This window comes from Lutjanus erythropterus, chromosome 5 (genome assembly GCF_056507025.1).
Source record: "Lutjanus erythropterus isolate fLutEry1 chromosome 5, fLutEry1.hap2, whole genome shotgun sequence".
Taxonomy (NCBI): Eukaryota; Metazoa; Chordata; class Actinopteri; order Lutjaniformes; family Lutjanidae; genus Lutjanus; species Lutjanus erythropterus.
The window spans coordinates 30,358,722-30,382,641 of record NC_139321.1 but is presented as its reverse complement, the minus strand read 5'-3'; the positions used below and the strand labels follow the sequence as shown (position 1 = coordinate 30,382,641).

Sequence of the window (23,920 nt, the reverse complement as noted above, 5' to 3'; positions counted from 1 at the left end):
CCTGTCATTTTCAGATGAGATCGTCACATGGGGGAGCTTTTTCTCTGAGCACATAAACTGTATATATACATAATTCAAAATACTGAGCAGATCTTAGCGTCATATGATTGGATCTTCAAAGTCCCATTCCTTTCACGTTATGTCTTGATATTGTCAGTCACTGCATTCATTAACAGCAGAGGCAGCACCTGCTATTCACATTTACACAGTAAAGGCCATACATGACTGCTGACTGCACTGATATGATGCATACAGCATACACCCACATACATATATTTAAACACATGCATATACTGCACAGTGTAACTGACATGCCAAACTGCATGGAGGCTAATTCATTTGTGTCATTAAAAGGTTAAAAATACTCACTCACTTTTCTTTTCAACCATCATCAAATTTTCATATGCTCACACCTACTTCATTCATTGAATCATGCATGGATGCTGCTAATGCACGGACACCTGCACTCTACCTAAACAGATTCTTTCAGTTCTGACAAAAGCTCTTGAAAGATGCTGGGACGTTTTTTGTGTCCAAAGCCTTGTTTCCTTGAAGGAGAGCACACAGGACATGTGTATTTACAGTTTAATATGCAGATGCTGTCATACACACACATGCGTGTACACAAATATTATAATGTACATGAAAGGGATTTTTGAAGACACGAACATTGTGAATACATCAACAAGCATGTAACTGAGTGCGAAGAATATTATGAATAATGCACACCTGAAAAGAAGAACCCACTGATCCTATGGCTGTATATAAGCCTTTGAAGTCAAGATTGGGGACACATTTCATATCTCTAACTAAGCTCTAGTGGATTTAGAAGAAAAAAAAACAAAAAACTCTGAACTTGGGTCATTAGTGAATTGAGCCTATAAAGGGTTAACTTGTTCCACTTAAACAAGGAAGTGGGAGGGAACTGACGCTCAGCTGTCACTGCTGAAAAAGAAACTGAAAGGAAAGAGAGAACCGCATGCTGTTACTTTCCCTTACGGATCTGAAAAACTTATAAAGATCTTCACACCAGGTACAGTTGCAATTCATCATGTTTGTAGTCTTGTCTTTCATGTTAAATTGTGTGTCTCAGTGATTTCAAATGACAATAATAAATCTTGGTTGCACAAACAAGGATTCATTTTTGGATTGCATCATGGTTTAACTTAACTTATGTTACTCAATCAAATGCATTTAAGATTAAGAGGGAATAAATTTAAACCTCTCTCTGGTATCTCTTTATCCTCAATGTCATTTTCAAAGTCAAGTCAAAGTCAAAGTCTCTTTATTGTCAATACCACATATGTACAGGACATACAGAGGATCGAAACTTTGTTACTCTCAGACCCTACAACGGAGAAAACATAAATCTAAAAACTGTACATTATAAATAAAAGTGTAAAAGAGAAAATATTTTGAAATAAAGTCAAAATAGAGCATGTGTGTGCAGGGGGCAGCAGGAGGAGGGGGGGCAGAGCAAGGAGGGAGTTGAGTGTCCTGACAGCCTGATGATCTTTAGATGTTTACTTGTCTTGAGCAGCTACTTTTCGTGACGTGGTAGTGGAGTACAAGTACAAGTACGTGAGGTCAGTATCGGACCGATACCCGATGCTGGTATCAGTAATCTCTTTTGTCTTCTCCACATTCAAAGAGAGATTGTTGGCTGCACCACAAGGCCAGACGGCTCACCTCGCTCCTGTAGTTTGTCTCATCATCGTTGCTGATGAGACCCACCATGGTCGTGTACACCGTACACTAAACATAGATTAAATTAATTTCTGTTCCACCAAAACCTTAAGTTCCAGTTGAAACTTAAGAAGGTTTAACCTTTAAAAAGTCTGCCTTTTTGAGAAGGGATTGAGGGATTGAGAAAAATAATGAAGTTCCTCAAAGAAATTTATGGACTGACTCAACCCAATTGAGGTTTATGACGTGTTGCTTTCTTTCTTTCACTCCAGTTGATCTGTTAAACAGCCTGCCAGTCGCTGCCAGTCAGTCTTTTTTTATGATGCTGTTGTCTATTTTTGAAATTCCTATTATCTAGACATATTACGAGCTTTTCTGCCAAGCTATCACAAGTAGGCTAACAGGCCAGCTAACTTTTTTAGCTAGAAAGCAAACAATGTAATATTTTGTTAACTTTTTATCTAGTTAACAAACAATTTAAAATTATGTTAAGGACTACAGAGCAGTTAATTATACTAATGTATTACTATACTGTTTTATTTGTTATATTGTTTATTTGGATTTACTAAACTGAGATTAGTTTACTAATTGTGTGACAGAGCTCTGCTTATTTTAAAGTCTGGATTTACTCAGTTTAATCTTTGTTGGTGCAGCCCAGGATTTACTTTACACTGCTCTAACTTATTTAATTATTTCACCTTTTATTTTCCAGACATGGCTGCTGCTTGTAGTCTAATGGTTGAGGCCAACTTTTGTTGTCCCATCTGTCTGGATGTGTTCACTAAACCTGTGTCGATTTCCTGTGGACACAATTTCTGTCATGACTGTATCTCGAAACACTGGGACACCAGCAATACTGGATTAAATTGTCCAATGTGCAAAGAGGAGTTCTATGAGAGACCAAAGCTTCGAGTGAACACTATCATTGATCAGATGGCTGCAAAGGTCAAGAATTTGGCTCAAGAAAAATCTTGTGGTCCTCTTGAACAAGCAGAAAATGGAAGTGTGCTCTGTGGTATCTGTACAGGAGCAAAGCTCACAGCCATCAAGTCCTGCTTAGTGTGTTTTGTATCTTACTGTGAAACACATCTGGAGCCTCACCAGAGAATTTCAGCCTTGAAGAAACACAAGCTGATCCACCCGGTGGAGGACCTGGAGAGCAGGGTCTGCAAGAAGCATGACGAGCATTTGGAGCTGTTTTGTAAGGAGGATGAAATGTTTGTATGCAAGTCCTGTCAAGACAGTGATCATAAAACCCACACGATTGTGAGTCTGGAGGAGGAGGCGGAAACAAGAAAGGCCCAGCTGGAAAAAGATAAGAAAGACATGGATCAGATGATCCATGTGCGTCAGCAGAAAATTCAGGAGATTCAACACTCAATGGTGTCCAGCAGAAATAATGCAGTGAAGGCGCAGTCATACGGCGTCCAAGTGATGACTGCTCTGGTGGACTACATTAAGAGAAGCCAGGCTGAACTGACTGATGTAATTCAGACACAGCAGAAAAAAACTGAGACTGAAACAGAAGGCTTCATTAAAGAACTGGAGGGAGAAATTATGCAAATACAGCAGAACAACTTGCAGCTTAATCAAGTCTCGCTCAACAATGACGCCTTCATATTCCTTGAGAATGTCCTTCCTCTGACCATCACTCCTCCCCAGGTTAAGGACTGGTCTGATGTGACTGTTAACAGTGACAAGATCAACGTGCAGGACGCCTTGACCAAGCTGGAGACCATAGTGACGAAAGAAATAAGGATGCTGTGTGATCCTGATTTGAAAGAAATGCAACGGCACGCTGTGAATGTGACTCTGGATCCTGACACAGCAAACCTGTCTCTCATCGTCTCTGAGGATGGGAAACAAGTCACGCATGGCGACAGAAAGAGGAACCTCCCCAACAAACCACAGAGGTTTGATCATGTGCTTAATGTCCTCGCAAAGGAGGGTTTCTCCACAGGAAAGTTTTACTATGAGGTCCAGGTTAAAGACAAAACAATGTGGGATTTAGGAGTTGCAAACCAGTCCATCAACAGGATGGGTGATCTGAGAGTGAGTCCTAAGAATGGATACTGGACCATGAGCCTGAGAAAAGCAAATGAGTTCATAGCCAATGCTAGCCCTGCCATTAACCTCCATGTAAGAGAGATCCCTCAAAAGGTTGGTGTGTTTGTTAATTACGAGGAGGGTCAAGTTTCCTTCTATGACGTGGATGCCAAGGCCTGCATCTTCTCCTTCACCGGATGTAACTTCACCGAGGAGCTCTTCCCGTTCTTCAGCCCCTGCGCTAACGATGGGGACAAAAATTCAGCCTCCTTGATCATTACCCCTGTCAGATACAACAGCTGAGGTTTCGTTTTGTTCTCTGGGTTTGTGAAAGAAAATGAGACAGGGCCAGGGACTTATAGATCACAACAGTGGAATGCTGAAATGTTTTTATCTGTGAAAATCCAGTGTGTCATTGTGTTTCTCCCATCCATCAGTGTCAGCTCTGTGTGTCACTATGTGTCTCCTGTCACACAGACAGCTGTAGCTCTGAGTCCCCATGCAGCCATCAGGACATGATCACATAACCACACAAACACACATACTGTATCCACACAGATACATCTGTGGCATCTAAGGCAGAAAGTTAGCACCACGAAACAGATAAATATTTGCAAAATATTAAAGTGGCTGGTAGATTTCAGCCACAAAATAATGATTTACAATTGAGTGAATTTGAACATTTATCTGTCAGTGGCTGGCAAGCGTTTTAAACATTTTACAAATATATTGTTTTGATTATTTGAAGTGAGATTGTATGAGGTACTTATCAATAGTCAGTGTATTAGCTACAGCAGATGGTGGTCAAAAAAGTCAATATTTGTTTCATTTTTGTTGTGTAGAGTATTTTCATGGCTTTACTTTGCTGTCGGACAACTTTTTCTGATGGGAAACTGCCGTTCCACAAGCTAAATATCGCTCTCTCCAAATCAACCAAACTACACAGGCAAAATCAGTCATTTTACCTTGCAGAACAAGGGATATACTGGTCTACCGCTTTCTTAATCCATTAGTTTGTTTCTATTATTGTGTGATTTCAGTGTTTTTAAAAGAATAGTTCAGATCAAAGCAATGGTAGACCCATGTTCTCTCCGTGTCCTCTTGCCTGCCAACATGGCCATATCAATTGTTGGGTAGAATAGAATTTCCATACATTTTATCACATTTGCTTTGTGCTGCTTGGAGCGCCATGTTCAGAACTGACATGATGGATAGGCTTGATACCTATAGCACATCCCAAGATAACCCCCAAACCTGCAATGGAAAATAAATCATCAGTCTGGTGTAATAACAGCACACAGAAATATTAAAAATAAGGACTCATATTATTCAGTTCTTCTAATGTGGCTCTGGATAAAACAATTTTCACCACAAATTAATGTTATTCACTTAAAAGGGCAGTTATTAAATTGATCAGTCACAAAACTGGAGCCTGACTGGCACATAATGCCATGTTGTTGAATTAAAATGAGCCAAACCTGCGTGGTGCAGGCTTTTTAAGTTCAAATGCAACAAATCGGTCTGATTAGGGGAGACTTAAGCAACTATTAATTGAGCAGAGCCAATTAAAGTCTGTTTATTTGTTGGTGGAAACCATTTTATTCTTTTTCTTTTCTTCTTTTTTTTTTTTTTTTTAGAGTTGTCTGTTTTTGTAGGGAGACTGCCAGCATGAGTCGCTGTCAGCAAGTGCCTTAAATTGGCACGTTTATTTTCATGTAACAAAGCCCTCTACCAGCTGGAGTGATTATGATGGGATACAAAATGAGTTCAGGTGACTTTGTTCAGATCGTAAAGTGCTTCTGTGTGTCATTCTAGAGGGCGTGAACAAAGTATTTTGTCTTATTTGCAGATCTTATTGTTTATGGTGGTCTCTTGAGCATGTGTCTCTTCAATGTGGTTGTTATAATCTCACCTGGAAGACTAGAACTAGTGAGACTGGCTGAATGTTGTATCATCAAGATGCCAGAGCTGAGAGACCACACACAGGGCAATGAATGTGAGGAGCTGTTGAACAGAAACCTTGGATTCTATCTCCATAATATCTACTAATAACAGGTGGATTTTTTTCATTCAGTGATCATGCATTTTTTTTAATAACAATGTCAAATCAAAGATAGTGTAATCTGAAGATTCAAATTAACAAAACGGGGGGAAAAAATGAGTTTTAAAGTTTTAAGGTGTCCTATAACAGCAGTGGCACATCAAACACATGATATAGAAGTGCTGACTAAGTCTTTTTTCTTATATTTTATTGATCTTAATTAAATTAGTTGTAAATAATTTGATAATTAATTGTTGATCATGAAGATACATCCCTGGTATCCATACTGTATAAGTGTTAGATGGACTGTGAGGTATTTGATGTCCACTGTCTGATGTTTGACTAAAATGCAACAAGGGTTAAAAATAAATAAAGATGATGTAGAAAATCTCTGTGATTTCTTATCTGGACCACACAACTGATAAACACTCACAACAATCTAAGAAATCCTGCCACCAGATAGAGACACTGAACACTGAATTACTTCAATTTGCAATTACAGTGCATCAGTCATTTCTGTCTGCAGAATGTAAACACAAATTACAGACTCTCTCGACAGCCTGAGATCCCCACAACATACACTTAGCAATTTTGTAGCCACCAAATTGCAAAATAATTCATTGTCTTTTTCTCCCAGTGCAATTTGAAAGATAATGTTAATTCTGCCGTTCACAAACAGGGGAATTAGATTTTAACGATTTGACATAGATAATTACAATGTCTCAAGTGAAAACAAGTTATCTGCAAAATGGGAAAAGAAATATGCAGGTGTTGAATGAATAGAGACCTTGGGTTAACATCATGTAAAAACAGGTTTGTTTTACTGCTAATAATCAGTGGTGGAAGAACTTAAGTAGAGGTATATCTTCTTATATATTCAATATTTAAAAAAAAGTTTAGAATGATCAATACATAAATGTACTTAAAGTATCAAATATGCAATAGTACTTACATATATTGTTAGATTTTATTACTGATGGGTTACTGTGTAAGCAGCCTTTTCAGGATGCGGCTGATGGGGATGAAACTAATATAACATACTTAATGCTCAGTTTGGTGTTTTTATCTACAACCCCAATTCCAATTTGGATGTTGTGTAAAATGAAAATAAAAACAGAACGCAATGATTTTTATATCACTCCTGACCTATATTTAATGGAATACAAAGACAATATATTTAATGTTCAAACTGTTTAACTTTTTTTTTTTTTTGTAAATATAAACTCATTATGAGTTTGATGCCTGCAACAAGTTCCTGAAAGGTTGGGACATAAGCATGTTTACTACTGTGATACATCTCCTTTTCTTTTAACAACACCCATTACGTGTTTGGGAGATGTGCTCAACAGTCCAGGGTCTCTGTTGCTGTATTTTGTTTTTCATAATGCACCACACATTTTCAGTGGGAGACAGGTCTGGACGGTAGGTGGGTCAGTTTAGTACCTGAACTCTTTTAACATGTATAGAAAGTGTCTTGACATTATCTTGCTGAAATAAGCAGGGATGATTCTGAAACTCCATGGCTTGCTGGCAGCATATGTTGCTCCAAAACCTGTATGTACCTTTAAGCATTAATGAGCCTTCACAGATGTGACAGTTACCCATGATGCAATGGATACCAAAACAACCCTGTACCATCACAGATCCTGGCTTTTTAAGTTAGTTCTGGTAACAGTCCTTTTCCTCTTTAGCTTGGAGATCATGACATCCATAATTTGTGAAAACCATCTGAAATGTGGACTTGTCAGACCACATCACACTTTTCTACTTTGTGTCCATCTCAGATGAGTTCAAGCCTAAAGAAGATGACAGATATATGGCTTTCTCTTTGCTTAGTGGAGTCTTAACTTGCATTTGTAGTTGAAGTAATTCAGTTATTAATGCAGTGCTGTTTGAGGGGTCAAAGGTCACAGGCATTCAGTGTTTTTTTGGCCTTTGCCCTTACGTGCAGAGATTTGTCCAGGTTCTCTGAATCTTTTATTTACATTATGTATTGATGATGAGCATTTTTTTTTTTTTTTTGTGGTGAACCTCACTCCAAACATGCTTGTCAGCAGCTGAGCGACCTGTTTACCAGGTGTTTTTTAAACATTCAACAACTTTCCCACCTCCTTATGTTCCTCCGGTCCCAACTTTTTTGAAATGTGTTACAGGCATCCAATTCGGAATAAGTTTATATTTACAAAAAACAACAAAGTAATTCAGTCTGAACACAAAATATTTGGTCTTTGTCCTGTATTCAATTTAACAGAAGTCACAAAAATAATTTGCATTTGCAATCATTGTATTCCGTTATTAACTGTTTTACACATCATCCCAGCCTTTTAGAAATCTATACTCTATATTGTTCACCCCTACAGTGGTTCTTACAAAGATTAATGTGCTTTTTCAGTTTTTTCTTCTTTACAATTCTTGGCAGAAAGTACATTTTTTGCCAAATCATCCGGAGCCAATAAACTGCACTAAAAGTCTCAAAATGTGAGTTAAACATAGTAGCTCTACTGTATTTGAAATGTTCTCCAGTTCAGTCCTGTCATAGAAACTCATCATGAAGGGTGCTTGTCATAAGGTTTCACCACTGCAAGTTTTCTGTCAAGCAGTATTTCCAGATTAAAAGCACAGAGCTAGAGTGTGCACTGTACTGCTTCTAGTGCAATACAAGAGGTGATGATTTGTGAAGCTAACCAGGAGCTCATCATACAGTACGTTACTGCTACTGATCCAGTCAATGAGGGAAGTCATGCTCCTCCAACACACCAGCGGTTCTTTAACTGCCCATTCTGCTCACTTTCTTTTGTTTAACCAAAACAGAAGTGCAGAGAGAAGGCCACCCTGGATTGCTGTGAAATGCTGATACCGAAAGAAAAAGGATAATTCAAGCAGTTTGTACGGAGGCCCTGAGGCACTCTTTGTTATGCATTGTTTGAAAAGGAGACGGTGGTGAGGAAAAGTGAAAGAGTGAATAATGAAAAATGGAATACCTAACTTCAGTATAAATGAACCACAAAATGTTGGCAACTGAAAAGATGACAACGTGTTTCTATTTGAGTGTGCATGGCACCTTTGTTAATTACTTTCCAGCAATTAAACATTTAGAATTCTAAATATTTTCTTACTTAATATAAAGTAAAGAGTTTCAAACAACTGTGTCTCCATTCAGCTGCATTTCATTACCACACTCTTTACTACCTGCAGTCTGTTAATCAACAACTATTAGGTTGGATTTTCCCCAGCACTTGGAGTTAAACCTTGACAGATGCAGGCAGCATAACATTAAATTAACATATATATTAGATATGTTTAATATATTTCTTGATACTTTTTTACCCATGCTAGTGGCAAGGCTCTAAAGATGGCATCATCAGTCAGTCAGTCCACTCAGTCCAAATGGATTGCCTTGAAGTTACAAATATCCACGGTTCCTATTGGGTGAATTCTAATGACTTTGGTGATCTGTGCGTGGCTTTATTGAATGGACTGGCATGAAATTTGGTATCCACTGGTATTTAATTGGAAATCCACTTTCAATTATCCAAAACTCCAAAACTACTGTCTGAAATTAAAGTTCTTTTTTCATTCCACATGATAAATATACTTAAATAATTTTGTTTCAGTAACACATCACTTCAGTCACACGTTCTGGTCGGCTTTAGATGTTCTGCTAGTTGTTCCCTGCATTTATATGTAAATAAAACATTGAAATCACCTTAGATGTGTGGTCACAATCAGTTATTCTTTTAGGCACATGGCAATGGAAATTTACATACACACACTTTGAACAAACCCCATGGTAAACACTTAATTTAATTTCAACACCATGACAGTGTCTTAGTGTGCATGTGACACAGGGTAGATTATCATATTCTATGATGCATAAACATAATAACGATAAGTGTCTGTACTGTCTCAGAATTGCTCAAAACACTGTATCTTTACCTTTTGATTTACAAAAACACCCCCACTTATTGAAGCTTTTACGTGTCTTAAAAAGGCAGTAAGGTAAAGGCTAACAAGTGGCTAAATGGGACTACAGAAGCTTACACTTCAAAAACCATAAAAGCACTGTTCAGTTGTGTCATAAAGTATCATAAAGTTTTGCTTGCCCAAGAATTTATTTTTTGCACTCAACAAAAAATCCCATTGACTATTTGTGGAGAGAAGCAGAGCTATGTTACCTTCGGTGTTGGCATACAAAAATACATCATCCCTGCAGGACTCTATTCCCTCTGCTCCCAGCGTCCCCTGTCTGTCTCAACCCTGCTAATCATGCACACTTGCTTGTAAGGCTGCCTGTAACCATTATTTTCATTGTTCGTTAATCTGTCAATCATTTTCTCAATTAATTGATTAGTTATTTTATCTGTAAGATGGCAGAAACTGTCAAAACATGTTGATCAGTGTTTCCCTTCTTATTCTTAGAAAATTACTCAAGCCAATTCTCAAAATAGTTGGTGATTAATTTCATAAGTGATTCATAATCAATTAATTGTTGCAGCTCTACTTGCCCGCAATCAGCTCATCACCTCTCCCAGCCGACACACCAGCCTTCCACATCAGCTCATCAACGGGCAGTGTATCTACCCCAGCTCTTCATTCAGTCTTTGCCAGATCGCTGCTTCAACCTCAGTGGTAATAAATGTTTCCAGGCTGATTAACTTAGTTCTGAATTCCTTGTGTTCTATATCGGCTGTGCATTGTGTATTCTAACCCACCTCTCTTGTGTCTCAGGATCATCTCATCCCTGCCTGACCTCCTGCCTGTCAACCTCCCCGCCTGCCAGCCGCCTCCTAGCTTCAAAGCTAACACCTGCCAGCCACACTTCCCCATTACCCTCTCTCTCCTACTGCTGCTGCTGGATCCCATTTCCTGCCAAGACCAGAGGCTGTCTTACAATAAACCTTTTGTCTTAACCAACATTACTCTGTCCTTACATGTGGGTCCCTCCTGAGATTTATTCTGTTATTTTATTTGTGAAACATGTATTATTGTACCTATGACAGACATACACTTATTGGCACTGGATAAGGAAGTGTGGGGTTTAGATGTAGAGCAGCTGACCTTGAGATGATTTTCTGCCAACAGAGAACCACAATCAGAGCCGTGTTATCCTAGCTTGGACCTAAAGCTGCTCCTGGGTAATGTCTGGACACAGGAAAACGAAACAGACAAAATGGGACTCAAGCTGGGGAAGCCGTGGAAAATCAGAGACTGTTGTTCCCACATCCTACAGAGACCTGCTCCACCACAACATCCAAGATCAAGCTGTTGCTCTTGACAGGCGGGCCGTGTTAAGAACAGCAGACAGAACACCAGACTCCAGCGGGACGAGGAGAGGCGGACTCTGTGTTTACATCATTGATGCACAACGCTCAAACAGTCAAAGTTGATGGACAATGTGTACCATATAAAGTTTTTCATGTTAAGAGGCTGACTATATTTTCATCAATTCTTCATCACATCTTGTTTCTGCTATTTACATTTCGCAAATTCAAAAAATGCACTGTAGAATTATTTCCTGGGCGTATATGTACTTTGGAGGCATCACGATTCTCCAAAATGACAATACGATTTGACTTCCGATTTTAAGGTCACAATTTGATTCCATTCCAACTTTCTTCAGCAATGACATTGTTAGACTATCGAGTTCTCACCTGCAAAAATCCAATAGCCCCTGTTTAGGAAAGGTGGCCTTGTAGGAAACCTGTGGCATAGACTATAGCAGTGGTTCTCACATGGGGGTCCAGGGACCCCCAGAGGTCTGTGACACTCAAGAGGCAAGAGGGTCTATGAAAGGTTTTCAGGTTCGTTAAATTATCATGATTTTAAGAAGTTATTATTATTATTTTTATTTTATTTTTTCACGAAAGGCTTCATTATAACCCGCATGACATGACAGGAATACAACTTTTATTTTCCTATGCAACTCTGTTTTATTTAATGATAGACAAATCACCTTGATGCCTTTATCATTCTCAGCATTACTTTGTTGTTGGTGCTAATTAGCAAATATTAGCATACTAACATTTTAAAATAAGGCTGTAAATATGGCGTACACGGTAAACATAATATCTGCTAAACATCAGCATGTTAGCATTGTCACTGTGGAAAGATTATCATGCTAAAATGACAACAACACCCCCTCGGGTAACAAGAATTCTGGGACCTCTCAGGCTACAAAAGGTTAATAAACTATGCGAGTTTGTGTTTGTTTTTTCCAACAGGATGTTCAGATGATTGAATCACTGTGTTAAAGTTTGTTAGGTCAAAATAAAGTCTCTGAGTACACTGGCTGGGTAATTACACTGTCTTAATGAATGACAGTATGTGAAAAATACAAGTACATCATGGGGTGTCTGTGTGTGTGTGTGGGTGTGTGTGTGTTTCTGCAGACACACATGCCTTTGTCCAACAGTATGTGTATCTAATGAAGTGCCAAATGTAATGAGATAAATCTATCCATTAGGGTCCCTTAACGAGACTAAATCCACATGGCTGCTAATGAGTCAGTGCTCCATCAGTCGTCCTCAGAGAGCCGGAGGACCTGACTAAAGCTGGAGACGACCCGGAGCCAGACAGAGTCAGACCCTCTAAGCCAGTAAATCCACAGCTCCAGCTGTTGAAGGCCTCCATCATTTAGCTACTGGCCCTACTGGGAGTGACTTCAAGCTAGCAAGCAGCTACAACTGATAGAAAGCAGAGTCATAGCCAGCGCAGGGAAACTCTAATCATCTGTAATCATTGATCTGCCATTACAGGGCCATACTCATTAGCCTGATGGAACAATGCTCTGTAGAATTCTGCTGTTACAGCGCTATTATTAGCTTTCCTGCTACTGCTGTGCTAAACATGTGTTCTCCACACAGGCACTACATGCTGTGCCATGTAACCATGGTTAATGTAACAGTGAAGGCCTGAAACTGGAGTTATGCAAATAATAATAATAATAAAACCTCCTTAAATTTAAATTCTTTGCTTCAAAGCTTCAATTCATCTGTGGAAGTATTATACAGTGAAGAAGTTCATGTACATTTATCACTGTCACACCAAGATTTCATGCTGAGTATTGACCTTGCAAACTGAAAATGTATGAAAGAGAAAGGAAAAACAGAGAAAAGCAGAATCCAGCATTAAAAATACCATTAACAAAGCCAGTAATGTTCTGGGATTTGAGTTTTCAAAGTTGCTGTAGTGACCTGGTAGCACCAGTACAAGTATAACACAGCAGTGTGAAGGGATACTGTATTTTAAGATAAGTCAAGTCACAATAGCTTTCTCACAAGGATCAGAATGACTGTTGTCACACCAGCATTAAAAGACACCTGCCAGTGGCAAGTGGCAATTCTAAGTACAACAAAGGTGTCATGCTGTGTGTACAAACTGCAAGCCATTTACCACTGAAACAACATTTCAAGCTTTGACCAGTTTACAGCACTTGAGCCACATCCCTGTAAGTTATGTTTTATGGTGTTTTTATCATTTATTACTTCCCATGGTGCAATTATAAATAATGCCAACTTTACCAACTCAGATCTAGGCAGCTTATTTTTTCTCATATTTATTCTTTTTATTTAAAAAAAAACAAGACAAGAGTCTATGGCCATGCTAGGGGCTCTACAAGCCTGTTCTTAGGCATAGCTGTGCTTTGGGCTAAATCCAACATGTTCACAATGACAAAGCTAGCATGTTGATGTTGATGAAAAGGCAAACTATCAAAGTCATTAAAGTTAATCCTTTTAAAAAATTATGAAAAATGTCAAACTACTGGTGGTGGTAGCAGAAAAGTCTATGAATCTCAAAAGGGATCACCAAGCAAACATGGTTTGGGAGCCACGAATCCACCCAGTAATTTTTGACTAATTTCAGTCTGACCAAAAGTGGCAAACCGACAGACAGACAGATAGACACTGTATTTTTAGCCATGCTACTGACATAGAGATGTCAGTAGCATGGCTAAAAATACAAATACATACATAAAAATACAAATACATACACAACACTATTGTTGTCCAGTTACTTGGTGAAGTGGAAGTGTATAGTATTAGATAATGAAAACTACTAATAGTTGCAGCCTTGATCCATTTAGATTATTTTGGTGTGAGCTGTTATGTTTTCTTCTGTCTAGTAGAAAGAAAGTAGTTGTGACAGATTCTACTTCAACAAGAAAGTAGCTCTGTTAGATTCTACCATAGAAAGAAAGTAGATCCAACATGAAACTCCCCACAACAATGTCACAGTGTATTATCTTCAGTAACCAGGTGATGATTTCTGGGAAGAGACATTGCTGTTGAGTTTTTCAAATGTATTTTTTGGCTCTTTGGGCACTGCAAGATGAGTGCCATCAAGTTCCATTATATTGGCGAAAAAGCAGACATCCTTACAGCTGATACCTCCAAAACTCTGCAACTGCCACCAAAACTATATGGACAGACAAATATCACTACAGTGAGAGGAAAAATATATGCTTTTGATTTTGGGATGAACCATCCCTCTAATGTTAGATCTCACAAAATTATACAATTGTGCATCCAAGTCAACTAGTAGTTTTGCCCCCAACCTAATAAATCAGATAAACAGGCTAGCATAGCAGGCAAAGCAAGGCATTTTCATCTATACAGCTAGTTCAATTATAGATTAACTAAATGTGCTTCATATTAAATAGATATGAAATCCACAATTTTTAAATTTTCTGGTCCATTTCAAGACATACGTCATACATACATACATACAAGAAATCTTAATAGGAATCTCAACAATTTTTTGTAAAGGTTTTCCTCGAAGCTGTGAGTGACTGTAGCAAGTGGTGCCATCACGATAGTAGTGTACTTATACTGCATTAATGGCACCTTTATTGAAACAGTGTTCATAACTGGACTAACTGACAGAGAGAAAAATAATGGATGAGTGACTTTGCTCTCTATCTCTAAGATGGAAGAAAAAACTGGGTGGCTTTTCCAGTGACAGATCAGATTTGTGCTCCACAAAGGCTTTGATCTTAAGGCTTTCTGACAGGCTTTAATCTGAGCAGACCACACACACACACACACACACACACACACACACACACACACACACACACACACACACACACACACACACACACACACACACACACACACACACAGAGTCAGACATCTTTCACTGAAGTCACAATATACAAAATGGACTTCATTTATTTCCAGCTGTCTGTTTGTGGCTTTGAGAAAAGTCAGTGCAGTGACAATGCTGAAGTGAAGTCTTCCAGAGGACACTGTGGTTGATAAATAACAAGAAAGTCTCTTTAAAAATGGATAATAAAATGTGAAAGCCATGCTTAGCTCATCTGTTTTCCTACAAATTGTGGTGAGTCATACTGTGCTGTAACTCTGGGCTTTCCAGTGAAGCTCTTGTCAAAAAGGTTGCGTTTATAAATACGCCCGCTGTACCTTTTCTTTTAGTTATTTTAACTGGGTTTGTTGCGACAGGTGTATGTCTCTTCCAAATTCATAATTCTGAACAAAGGAGGGACAGGAAGAGGGAAGAAGAGAATATTTAAACAACAAAGTAAAAACAGTAAAACCTGAGAAGATCATCTTCAAGCACCCCTTGCTGTGTCAGAGAATGACAAATAGAGGATAACAGCACCTGGATGGTAGAAAGCAGCTTCTAATCTGGGAAACAATTGATTTCAAACCTACACAAAGATACATACATACATACATACATACATACATACATACATACATACATACATACATATTTCACTCACTACAATAATGTTGAAATTAAGACAAATTACGTACTCAATTCATCATTTTGTACAGTGCTGTAAAAATCTGTACACCCCTCCAGCAGGTTTACTAGGTGGAGATTTATGGGTTGAAAAAAGAAGCTGCAGTTCACAAACTTCTTAACACAAACTGCACTTGAGTCTGAATATTTTAGCATCCACAGGCGTTTGATTTCCTCTATTCATAACACTAAAAAAAAAACTAAAAAAACATTTCAACTGTGTATACTGATACATGGTCAGTTGTTTCCCTGGTCACCTTCACTTTCAGCTCTGGAGCATATGATGCACTTGTTTTTCCAGCGTTTTTCTCTGGATTTTTGGACCCATCTGTAAACATCTGTACATAGTGTCTACATGAGAACTCATGTAGCACAGTGTTAATCTAAGCTTGCAAACTGATAGTGACTGACTGTTGTTCCCTTTGAATGTACTTGCTCCAATATGAAAAATTTATTGTTGGTTGTGGCAGTAATTGCGGTAGCACAGCAGGCAACCAACTAACTTGATGATTCTTTATTGTTTTCTAGTTCCTTAGTTATATCTGAATTTAAAGTACAAAAATTCTCCTTTGATTTTGCTACTTTCCCAACATATGTTTACAGTGAAGTCCTGACCCGCAAAAACATTGTAATCATATTCATAGGACAGTGTTTTCTTGCTACCAATTGTGAGTCTGGGCTCACCATACTGTTCATATGCCCACTCCTTTGTACTACTCTAAAATCCACTCCCTGACACGGCCTGCCCTTCCTGTGAACCCATGCTAAAAAACCTCCCCATGACTCCAATCATATTGATGAAAGCCATGACTCTACTTACATTTATGTATCATCTCTCCCTCTGCTACATCATTTATGTGTCTGTGGGAAACAGTCTGTTGTTGGTGAAATCATCTGCATTGTAATGTGTGTGTGTGTGTGGCTTTCCCCTGCTGCAGCATAATGAACACCACTCTTCTGCTCAAGATGAGATCTGCCTCAGACTCTGATTGACTTTTCTATAACACCAGCTGATTCAACCAAATGACAAAATTAGCTTGTTACAAAAGACACAAAGACCCACACAGAGAGGAGAGTTAATATGGTTGACATGTTTAACCAAACACAGAAAAAACGCTGTTGAATGAACTGAGCATGAGAGTTCACTTTTAACAGTACTTTGGTCCACTAATCTTTTTTTCTGGAGCTTTGAAACACACCTCACAGTCTTTTTCAACATATATTCTTGTGTTTTTAAGTAGGGACAGGTATCACCAGTATGTTATCAGTACCAATACTGATATAGATAGTGCTTATTGATTTAATACTCTTATCAATAGCACTAGGGACAACTGATGTGCGAGATTAGCTTGTGTGTTACCTAGTGTTTTACTAACAGTAGCTAACATAATATGTGACTAAATTTCCCTTTACAGGTCCCCAAGCAACATCGGTTTTCTTTTCAACATAGACAAGTCTAGCACATAGCATATCTGAGTACAGGAAACAGGAAAGGAGAAAACTGACTGATGTTCAAAAAGGGGTGAGACTTAGGAAGGGTCAACTAATGCTTAATATTTAAGCACTGACCAATCAGGAACCAGTTGCAGTTTAGTTTTAGATCTCAATATGGATTGCTCTTCCTAAGTGACATAAAAAAAAAGTTTTATTTTTGGATGTAAAAGTTTACATTGTTGATTACTTTGTTATTGTGTGGTACTCCAGATATTTCCTAAAACAATTTATTGGCTAAGTTTTAATGGCAACCCAACTGCATAAATCACAATTCTAAAATTTGCTGGTGGTGACTGCAGTAAAAATATTTAAAGACATTTACACACAAACCTAGGAATGGATTTACAACCCTATTATAACAAACAGGTGTGCTATATGATGATCCAGACTATATAAATTTGTCAACTGTTCATAACGATTGTGAGTATATAATCCATATTACCCACCTCTAAGACTGACGTAATGTTGAACCTGAAGTGTTGCCATTCATCGGTTTATCTTTGTTTTAAATTGTTTACCATATGTGGGTCTCAGAGGCCTTAAGCCAATCCCAGCATGCACTGGGCACAAGGCAAGGTGTAGCAATATACAATAGATGTGTGGAACACATTATCATATTGTTTAGCCATTAACTGTCATTATGGAAAAGCCAAATATTTCTTTGAGTTGAAAAGCAATTTCAGCTGTCTACAACAGTGAACCTTTGTTTGTTTTAGATTAAAAGGGATGGCATTCACAAGGTTAACACTGTTGTTGACTCGGGAGAAACATTGTTTACCATACATAATAGGTAACACTAGTGAGACTGAAAGAAAGATGGTTCATGTGCAGACTTTCCCCAGGTGGCAGGCCTGATCTCTTATCTCCCACGGCAATTAAATCTATAATAGCACAAAAGAACACACAGTTATTGTCTTTGATGGGGTTGTTGGTGACTGTCTCTGGCAGGAGAAAAATGAGCCATTTAGCTGGTGTGAGCCAGTGCAGGGTTCTCCAGGCCGTGTGCAGCTAGAGGCACCACCAGTGCAGTGACTTAGCTCTGCCCTGCAAGTACTGATATTAGTTAATTTGGAGCTCCTGTGTATCTGTGCCAGATTGTAAATCCAGACCAATTAGTGTCACCCTGACAGATGAGAACATGGAGCAACACCTTTCTGTCTTAAGGGCCCTCTTCTTCCTACCGCTCATAATGCAATTAATTAGAAGCCCTTCTTTAATTAGACAGCACACTGGCCCTGATTAGAATTAGGCTTATTGGGTGAACATTTCCACCTAACACACACACACACAGGCAGAGACTACAGTGCAACACTACAGTATTCTGTGTATAACGGGGCAGTATGCGTGAGAGAGCTGAAGGCATGTGAGTTTTTGATTGGCGGGACTGTTGGCATGGTGAGAGGCAGGCGGATGTGAAATCTCCGCCGTGCAGCTTCCTGGTTTTAGCCGTGTGACCTCCAAACAGTCCAGACAAGCAGAGCCGCAGGCTACAGCGAGCTAATCAAAAACAGCAAAGACCAAACAAGGCTACCTCTTTCAGACTGTCTCAAAATAACAGGATTATAGTTTATCTCTCACCGGCAGTTATTTGATGCTGGTAGCATTAAAATTACATTCCACGAGGAAACATTCAACCAGACAAAGTGAGCAACTGTAATTCCAGGTAGAGCCTGTGTAGCACAGCACACAATAGTATCGGAGAATTGTAACAAAACTAAAAAGGACAGTTTCGTTATTCTATAACGTCATTATGGCTCTGTAATGTGGTAGTGTTGTCAGTACCTGGAGGCACGTTGGTTCTTTTTCTCTTTTTGCCATTTTCAGCAATGTTTTCCAGGGAAGAACACTCTGTCACCAGTGGCCCGTTTGAGCTGTTGAAGTGGAGAGGGTCGCTGCTGGTTGTTGGGTCAAAGGGCAGAGCATTGAGCCCTAAAAAAGGAAAATATACCAGGTTACAGAGACAGCACAGCAATATTCATCTTAAAGGGGTATTTATGATTTTTTTTTTTTTTAAGTGGGGTTGTATGAATTACTTATTTATCCAGAGTCACTGTATTACCTACAGTAGGTGGTTGCTGGAACTGCTTTTACTATTGTATTTGATGCTTTGTCAAATAAACTAAAGATCAGCAAGAGTACACTATATTTTGAATATTTTCAGTCAGGTAACTGCCATTATATAAACCAAATACTGCCCTCTCGAAAGCAACCACGACTCTTTTGGCAAAATCAGTCATTTAACCTTACAGAACACAGAAGCTGCTGTTCTACCACTACCTTGAGCGATTAGTTCACCTGTGTTATTGTGTCTTTGCTGATTCAGAACGAACCTTTTAAAGTCACACAATAACACAAACACAAAACACAGTAAAACAAAATGGTTGCTTTGGAGAGAACAATATTTGGATTTATAATGGTGGTTTCCTGTGAAAAAGGCTGTCTAACAGCAAGGTAAATTGGTGAAAATATTCTAAATATAGCACACAGTTATTCTGATGTTAATACTAGGTGGACAGGTTTTTAGGTGGTTAAAATACATTTCACTGCTCACCCAGCAGTGTATTCCTGCTTCTTCAAACTGGGGGCATACCCATCACCATCTACTATACTGACTATGAATAACTACCTCATATAACCTCACTTCAGTGAATCCCAGCTATCTCTTTAAGGTGCTTTCCCATAGTACAAAATCACCAGTATTATCACATCTGCAGGGATATAACAGAGTTGTTTGATCAATATCATTGGTTCGTCAAAGGCTCCACATGCAGGTAACAATCTGACCTTCTGAACCTCTGGTTTTTTATTTTGTTGAAACAGGCTGTGACAATTTGCAACTGGATTGACCTCAATAGGCGGTAGTCTTATATGAAATCCCTCCTGAGTAACTTAAAACACTGAAAAATGTATTTATTTTGAGAAAGATACTTTTTAATACTTTTTACTGAGCCAAATTACTTTCTTTTTTTTTAGATTTGGTATGCAAGATGTCCATATCACACATAAAACAAACCTTTTTGATACCTTTTATCTCACATGTCAAAATCTAAAATAAAAACAGATAAAGTTTGAAATGTGAAGCTAAATGTCTCAGTCACTACACAGAGTTAACAGTTCCCAGCCGGTAATGTCCAAAAAAAAAAGTTCCTAAAAACATAACAACATGAAAAAAGAACAATGTGAAAACTCAGGAGTGGAGGAATGTAGGTAGGCCATCAACACACACACACACACACACACACACACACACACACACACACACACACACACACACACACACAAACACAATATGACTCAAACTATAAAAGAGTCTGGGATGTAATGAAAATCAACCAAATCTGCCTAATGGGTTTGAGCCTATTGTATTCTGTCCTATAAATACTTTAATTTCCACCTGCTCATTTTCTTATTATTCTGTTCTCTCGACAGACTCAACAGTATGACATAGAATAGAGTAACAAATGGAGTCACATCATTGAGTAATGGTCACAAAATAATGCAGGAGTTATTTCCAAACCCCAAGGAATGGCATGCAAATACGTTCTAAAACATCAGCTGTTGTCCCTCTGATGGGAAAATTTAGGGAAATATATGCTGGTTTGTTTATTCAATAATTCTGAGGAGGGTTTGGGAGGCATCAGTCCCATACTAATGTGGAATAAATATCAAACTCCAAAACACCTGTTTCTGCATGTCTCTGGTTTTTTTTTTGGTTTTTTTTTACATCTGGATGAGGGTGAGGGAATCCTTCTCTCTAAGGCCCTGTCAGCTTTATTGATCATTCACCGGATGGTGTGACACAGTTTCAGGTATCAAACCCAGTCCTGTTTATCTCCAAACAGGCTTTTTGATTCTTGGTGAGTTAGCTGTCCTTTGTGTTTCACTTTGTGCTTTTGTGAAACAGTGGTGCAACAACTACAATCTCCACAGATCTCAGACATAATGATGATGATGATTTTGACAATCATTAGATGGATGATGTGTCTTTGCATTTTTCATTAAAAAATTTACATAATTGATGTGACTGTGGCGTTGCAATGAAAGGTCAAAATTATCCATTCAAATGTGATCTCCCAGTTTCCTTTTGACATCAACATCTATCTCTAGGGCTCATTATTTTCAGTTTTTGTTTTTAATCAATAACAGAAAAATTCAGGTGAAAACCCTATTCAAAAAGTACCATTTGCAGTAGGGATGCATGCGATTGGATCAGATCATGTTGGCCAGTGGCCAGTGCAGATATATATATTCTTCCCACTTAATACCAGAGAACATCAAGTCTCTCTGTAGTGGAATTAACATATTATTATGCTTACTGTTATTGTGATGGCCTGCTGGCAGATGCAGACATAAAATACAGTTCTTGTCAAAAATGTACCCATTCACAGGGCGAAGAAAACTACTTCTGCCTGTTTCTCTTCATTCTTCAAAAATTCATCACAATGATTGGGATGACAGTTCTTAAGATGAGCAATTAAATTTGTTTAATACCATGGTCTGGGTGAACACGCGATTCTGACTGTCAATTACTGGACACCTATTAAGAAGTTCCAGTGAAAACGTATGCGCAGCCTATATTTAAAACGAGTAACCATAGTAACAGGGACACAGGCAAAGCCTCACTTTACAACTTATTTCAACACGCTAACAAGCTAACATCAAATTATACATCTAATATATAATTTCAGGGTTTCCCCTAAGTTTACCCCCCACTGGGCTATAGCAGCAGGGGATTTTATTTTCAGGGGATGTTTTCTTAGATGTTTTTAAACACCTGTTGCAGTGGGGTGACTTGGTTAGAAACACAGAAATAAAACTTGCGATATCTGATGATTAAAACATGAATGCACTGTAAAGAGGCGGACATTAGGTAATATTATTTTTCAGCTTCTAACACTGATTTAATGTAGGGCCCTATGAAATCTGTGTCATGTTTGTTTTTTAAATTCTCAATCCCCCAAATCTGGCCTTGATTACATTGCCATAGAAACTATATGATCCTACTTAAATGGTGTCATCAGCCAAGCCAGTAAACGAGGCCTCTCATTTGCTCGTGAAAATCTGGATATTGATTTGGGGACAGTGCATGGCTGCAAATTATATCTACTGTATGTCAACCATATGTAGTGTTACTGTCTTTACATCTTGCGACCGTAAAATAAGCTTTCTGATAATGATGATGATTCTCATAGCTGAACCAAAGGGTTCTATGAGCTGAGCAGACTCGAAATATCTCCTGTTGCCAAGTTGTATCTTAGATCCTATTTACTGGGGTATGTGACAGTGTTTCCATTGCATAAGAAACTAATGGGCTTCTAATGATTGATCCAGGTATTTGTTAAACCCTCAGGTGTGACCAGGGAAACTGAGTTATTGTTTGTTACAACTTTAGATTTTGATTGCAAAAGGCATTACAATATAAATCAGTGGTCTTTTTTCTATTTTTTTCTTTTGCAAGTGACCATAGCAGTAGGGTAATGCCCTTCAAGCTGTCCATTATCAGGAATAAATGGACTCTGCAGAGGCAACTGCTCCACGTAGGACAGTTCTGGCCTCCTCCTCATCCATTAATTCCTGATGGACACCTCATCCAGCATTACCACTTACATGCTGAAGGAATGCTATTCAGCTCCTCACAGGACCGACACTGAGAATGAATTGCAAATAGCAACTTTGCTATCTGTGTGAGACACTTCAAAACAAATCCACACTGCAGACGTACTTGCACCGTGTGCACATAATTAAAATGCCGTCTTATCGGCCTGTCACATTGGCAGAAATGTTAATTTCAGGCTGATGTGATATTTCATTTTAAAACCTTTATCGGTCAATTCTGATGACATGTGCATCCCTAATTTGCAGCCATAATGTTTAGCGAGCAGCTTATTTGCTTTGTCTTCCCCATTTTCTTCTCACTGTCTTCAACCACAGGGACATTCAGAGCTCTAATTGTCCTAACAGGAGCCAATTTACTGTAACTACTGTGAACAGTATCATCTCGCAAAGGTAAACAAACAACTTTGGAGACATATGGTGAATGTGAAAGTGAAAAATGGGGAAAATCTGCATTGAAGATTGTACTGCATGTATGTTGTATTAGGACCAGATCTGATACAGCCCAGTTTTATTTATGTCTCCAACATACAAACAGAAACATCAATTTGAATGTTTCTTTCCTCACTGGAGGAACATACATGTCTTCATTTCATTGGTGTTTTCAGACTGTAATGTTTTTACACTGACAAGGAAGAACTGAATTTACTGACAATACATGTTTATCCCACTTGTTCCAACTGACAGTAACACATTTGCTCCATGGTTGGTTCCAGTGGCAAAGGTATTTCCTCTCTAGCCTTTTATAGCTTTATATTGTGCTGAAAATTCCCTACACCCATGATTTAAATTTATGTTTAATTCATATTATGTGTACTTACACCTGTATTTCTCCAAATGATATGCTAAATTCCAGCTCATGCTCCACATGTACAGTGTTAAACCTTAGACTAAGGGCATGTCTTTTGTTATGTAGAGGACGTGCTTTCTCGTGCTCCGTTCAGCCCTCTACATCCCCTTTTGTTCAGTGTAACTAATGCACATCAGGATGCGCAGATAGTTGCCAGCAGATGCTGACATGAGATTGGCTTCATGCATTTATGGATGCGCCCAGCCTCTAAATCACTGTTATGTCTCATTCTATATATTGGACAAGACCAGGCCTATAATGTGTTTACAAGAAATTTTAATAGCCACCTTCATTCAGCTGAGTCTCTTCCCCATTCACTATTAGACAAGGACAGATGGAGCCTCTCTCAGCAGGGTTTTTCACCAGTCTGTCTTTTGTGTGTTTTTGTGGGTTTGTCCTCTATGCATATGTAGCATGTTTTC

General features: G+C 38.6%; 2 protein-coding genes across 3 annotated transcripts in view; one reads left to right on the top strand and one right to left on the bottom strand.

Moving 5' to 3' along the window:
* Window positions 1-23,920, bottom strand: part of LOC146327129 (ecto-NOX disulfide-thiol exchanger 2-like) — a 274,197-nt gene that overhangs the window by 180,669 nt on the left and 69,608 nt on the right. For both annotated transcript variants that reach the window (XM_084719578.1, XM_084719579.1), the window contains exon 2: window positions 18,818-18,964. In XM_084719578.1, the coding sequence (XP_084575704.1) occupies window positions 18,818-18,964 (147 nt within the window). The remainder of the gene's footprint in view (window positions 1-18,817; window positions 18,965-23,920) is intronic.
* Window positions 953-5,008, top strand: LOC146327130 (E3 ubiquitin-protein ligase TRIM21-like). The gene is made up of 2 exons (XM_084718450.1): window positions 953-1,033; window positions 2,399-5,008. The coding sequence occupies exon 2, from the start codon at window positions 2,401-2,403 to the stop codon at window positions 4,033-4,035; it is 1,635 nt and encodes a 544-aa protein (XP_084574576.1). The 5' UTR covers window positions 953-1,033; window positions 2,399-2,400; the 3' UTR covers window positions 4,036-5,008.

Coding starts and splice junctions, on each gene's coding strand:
- LOC146327130 (XM_084718450.1), top strand. CDS start 2,401: ATGGCTGCTGCTTGTAGTCTAATGGTTGAGGCCAACTTTTGTTGTCCC.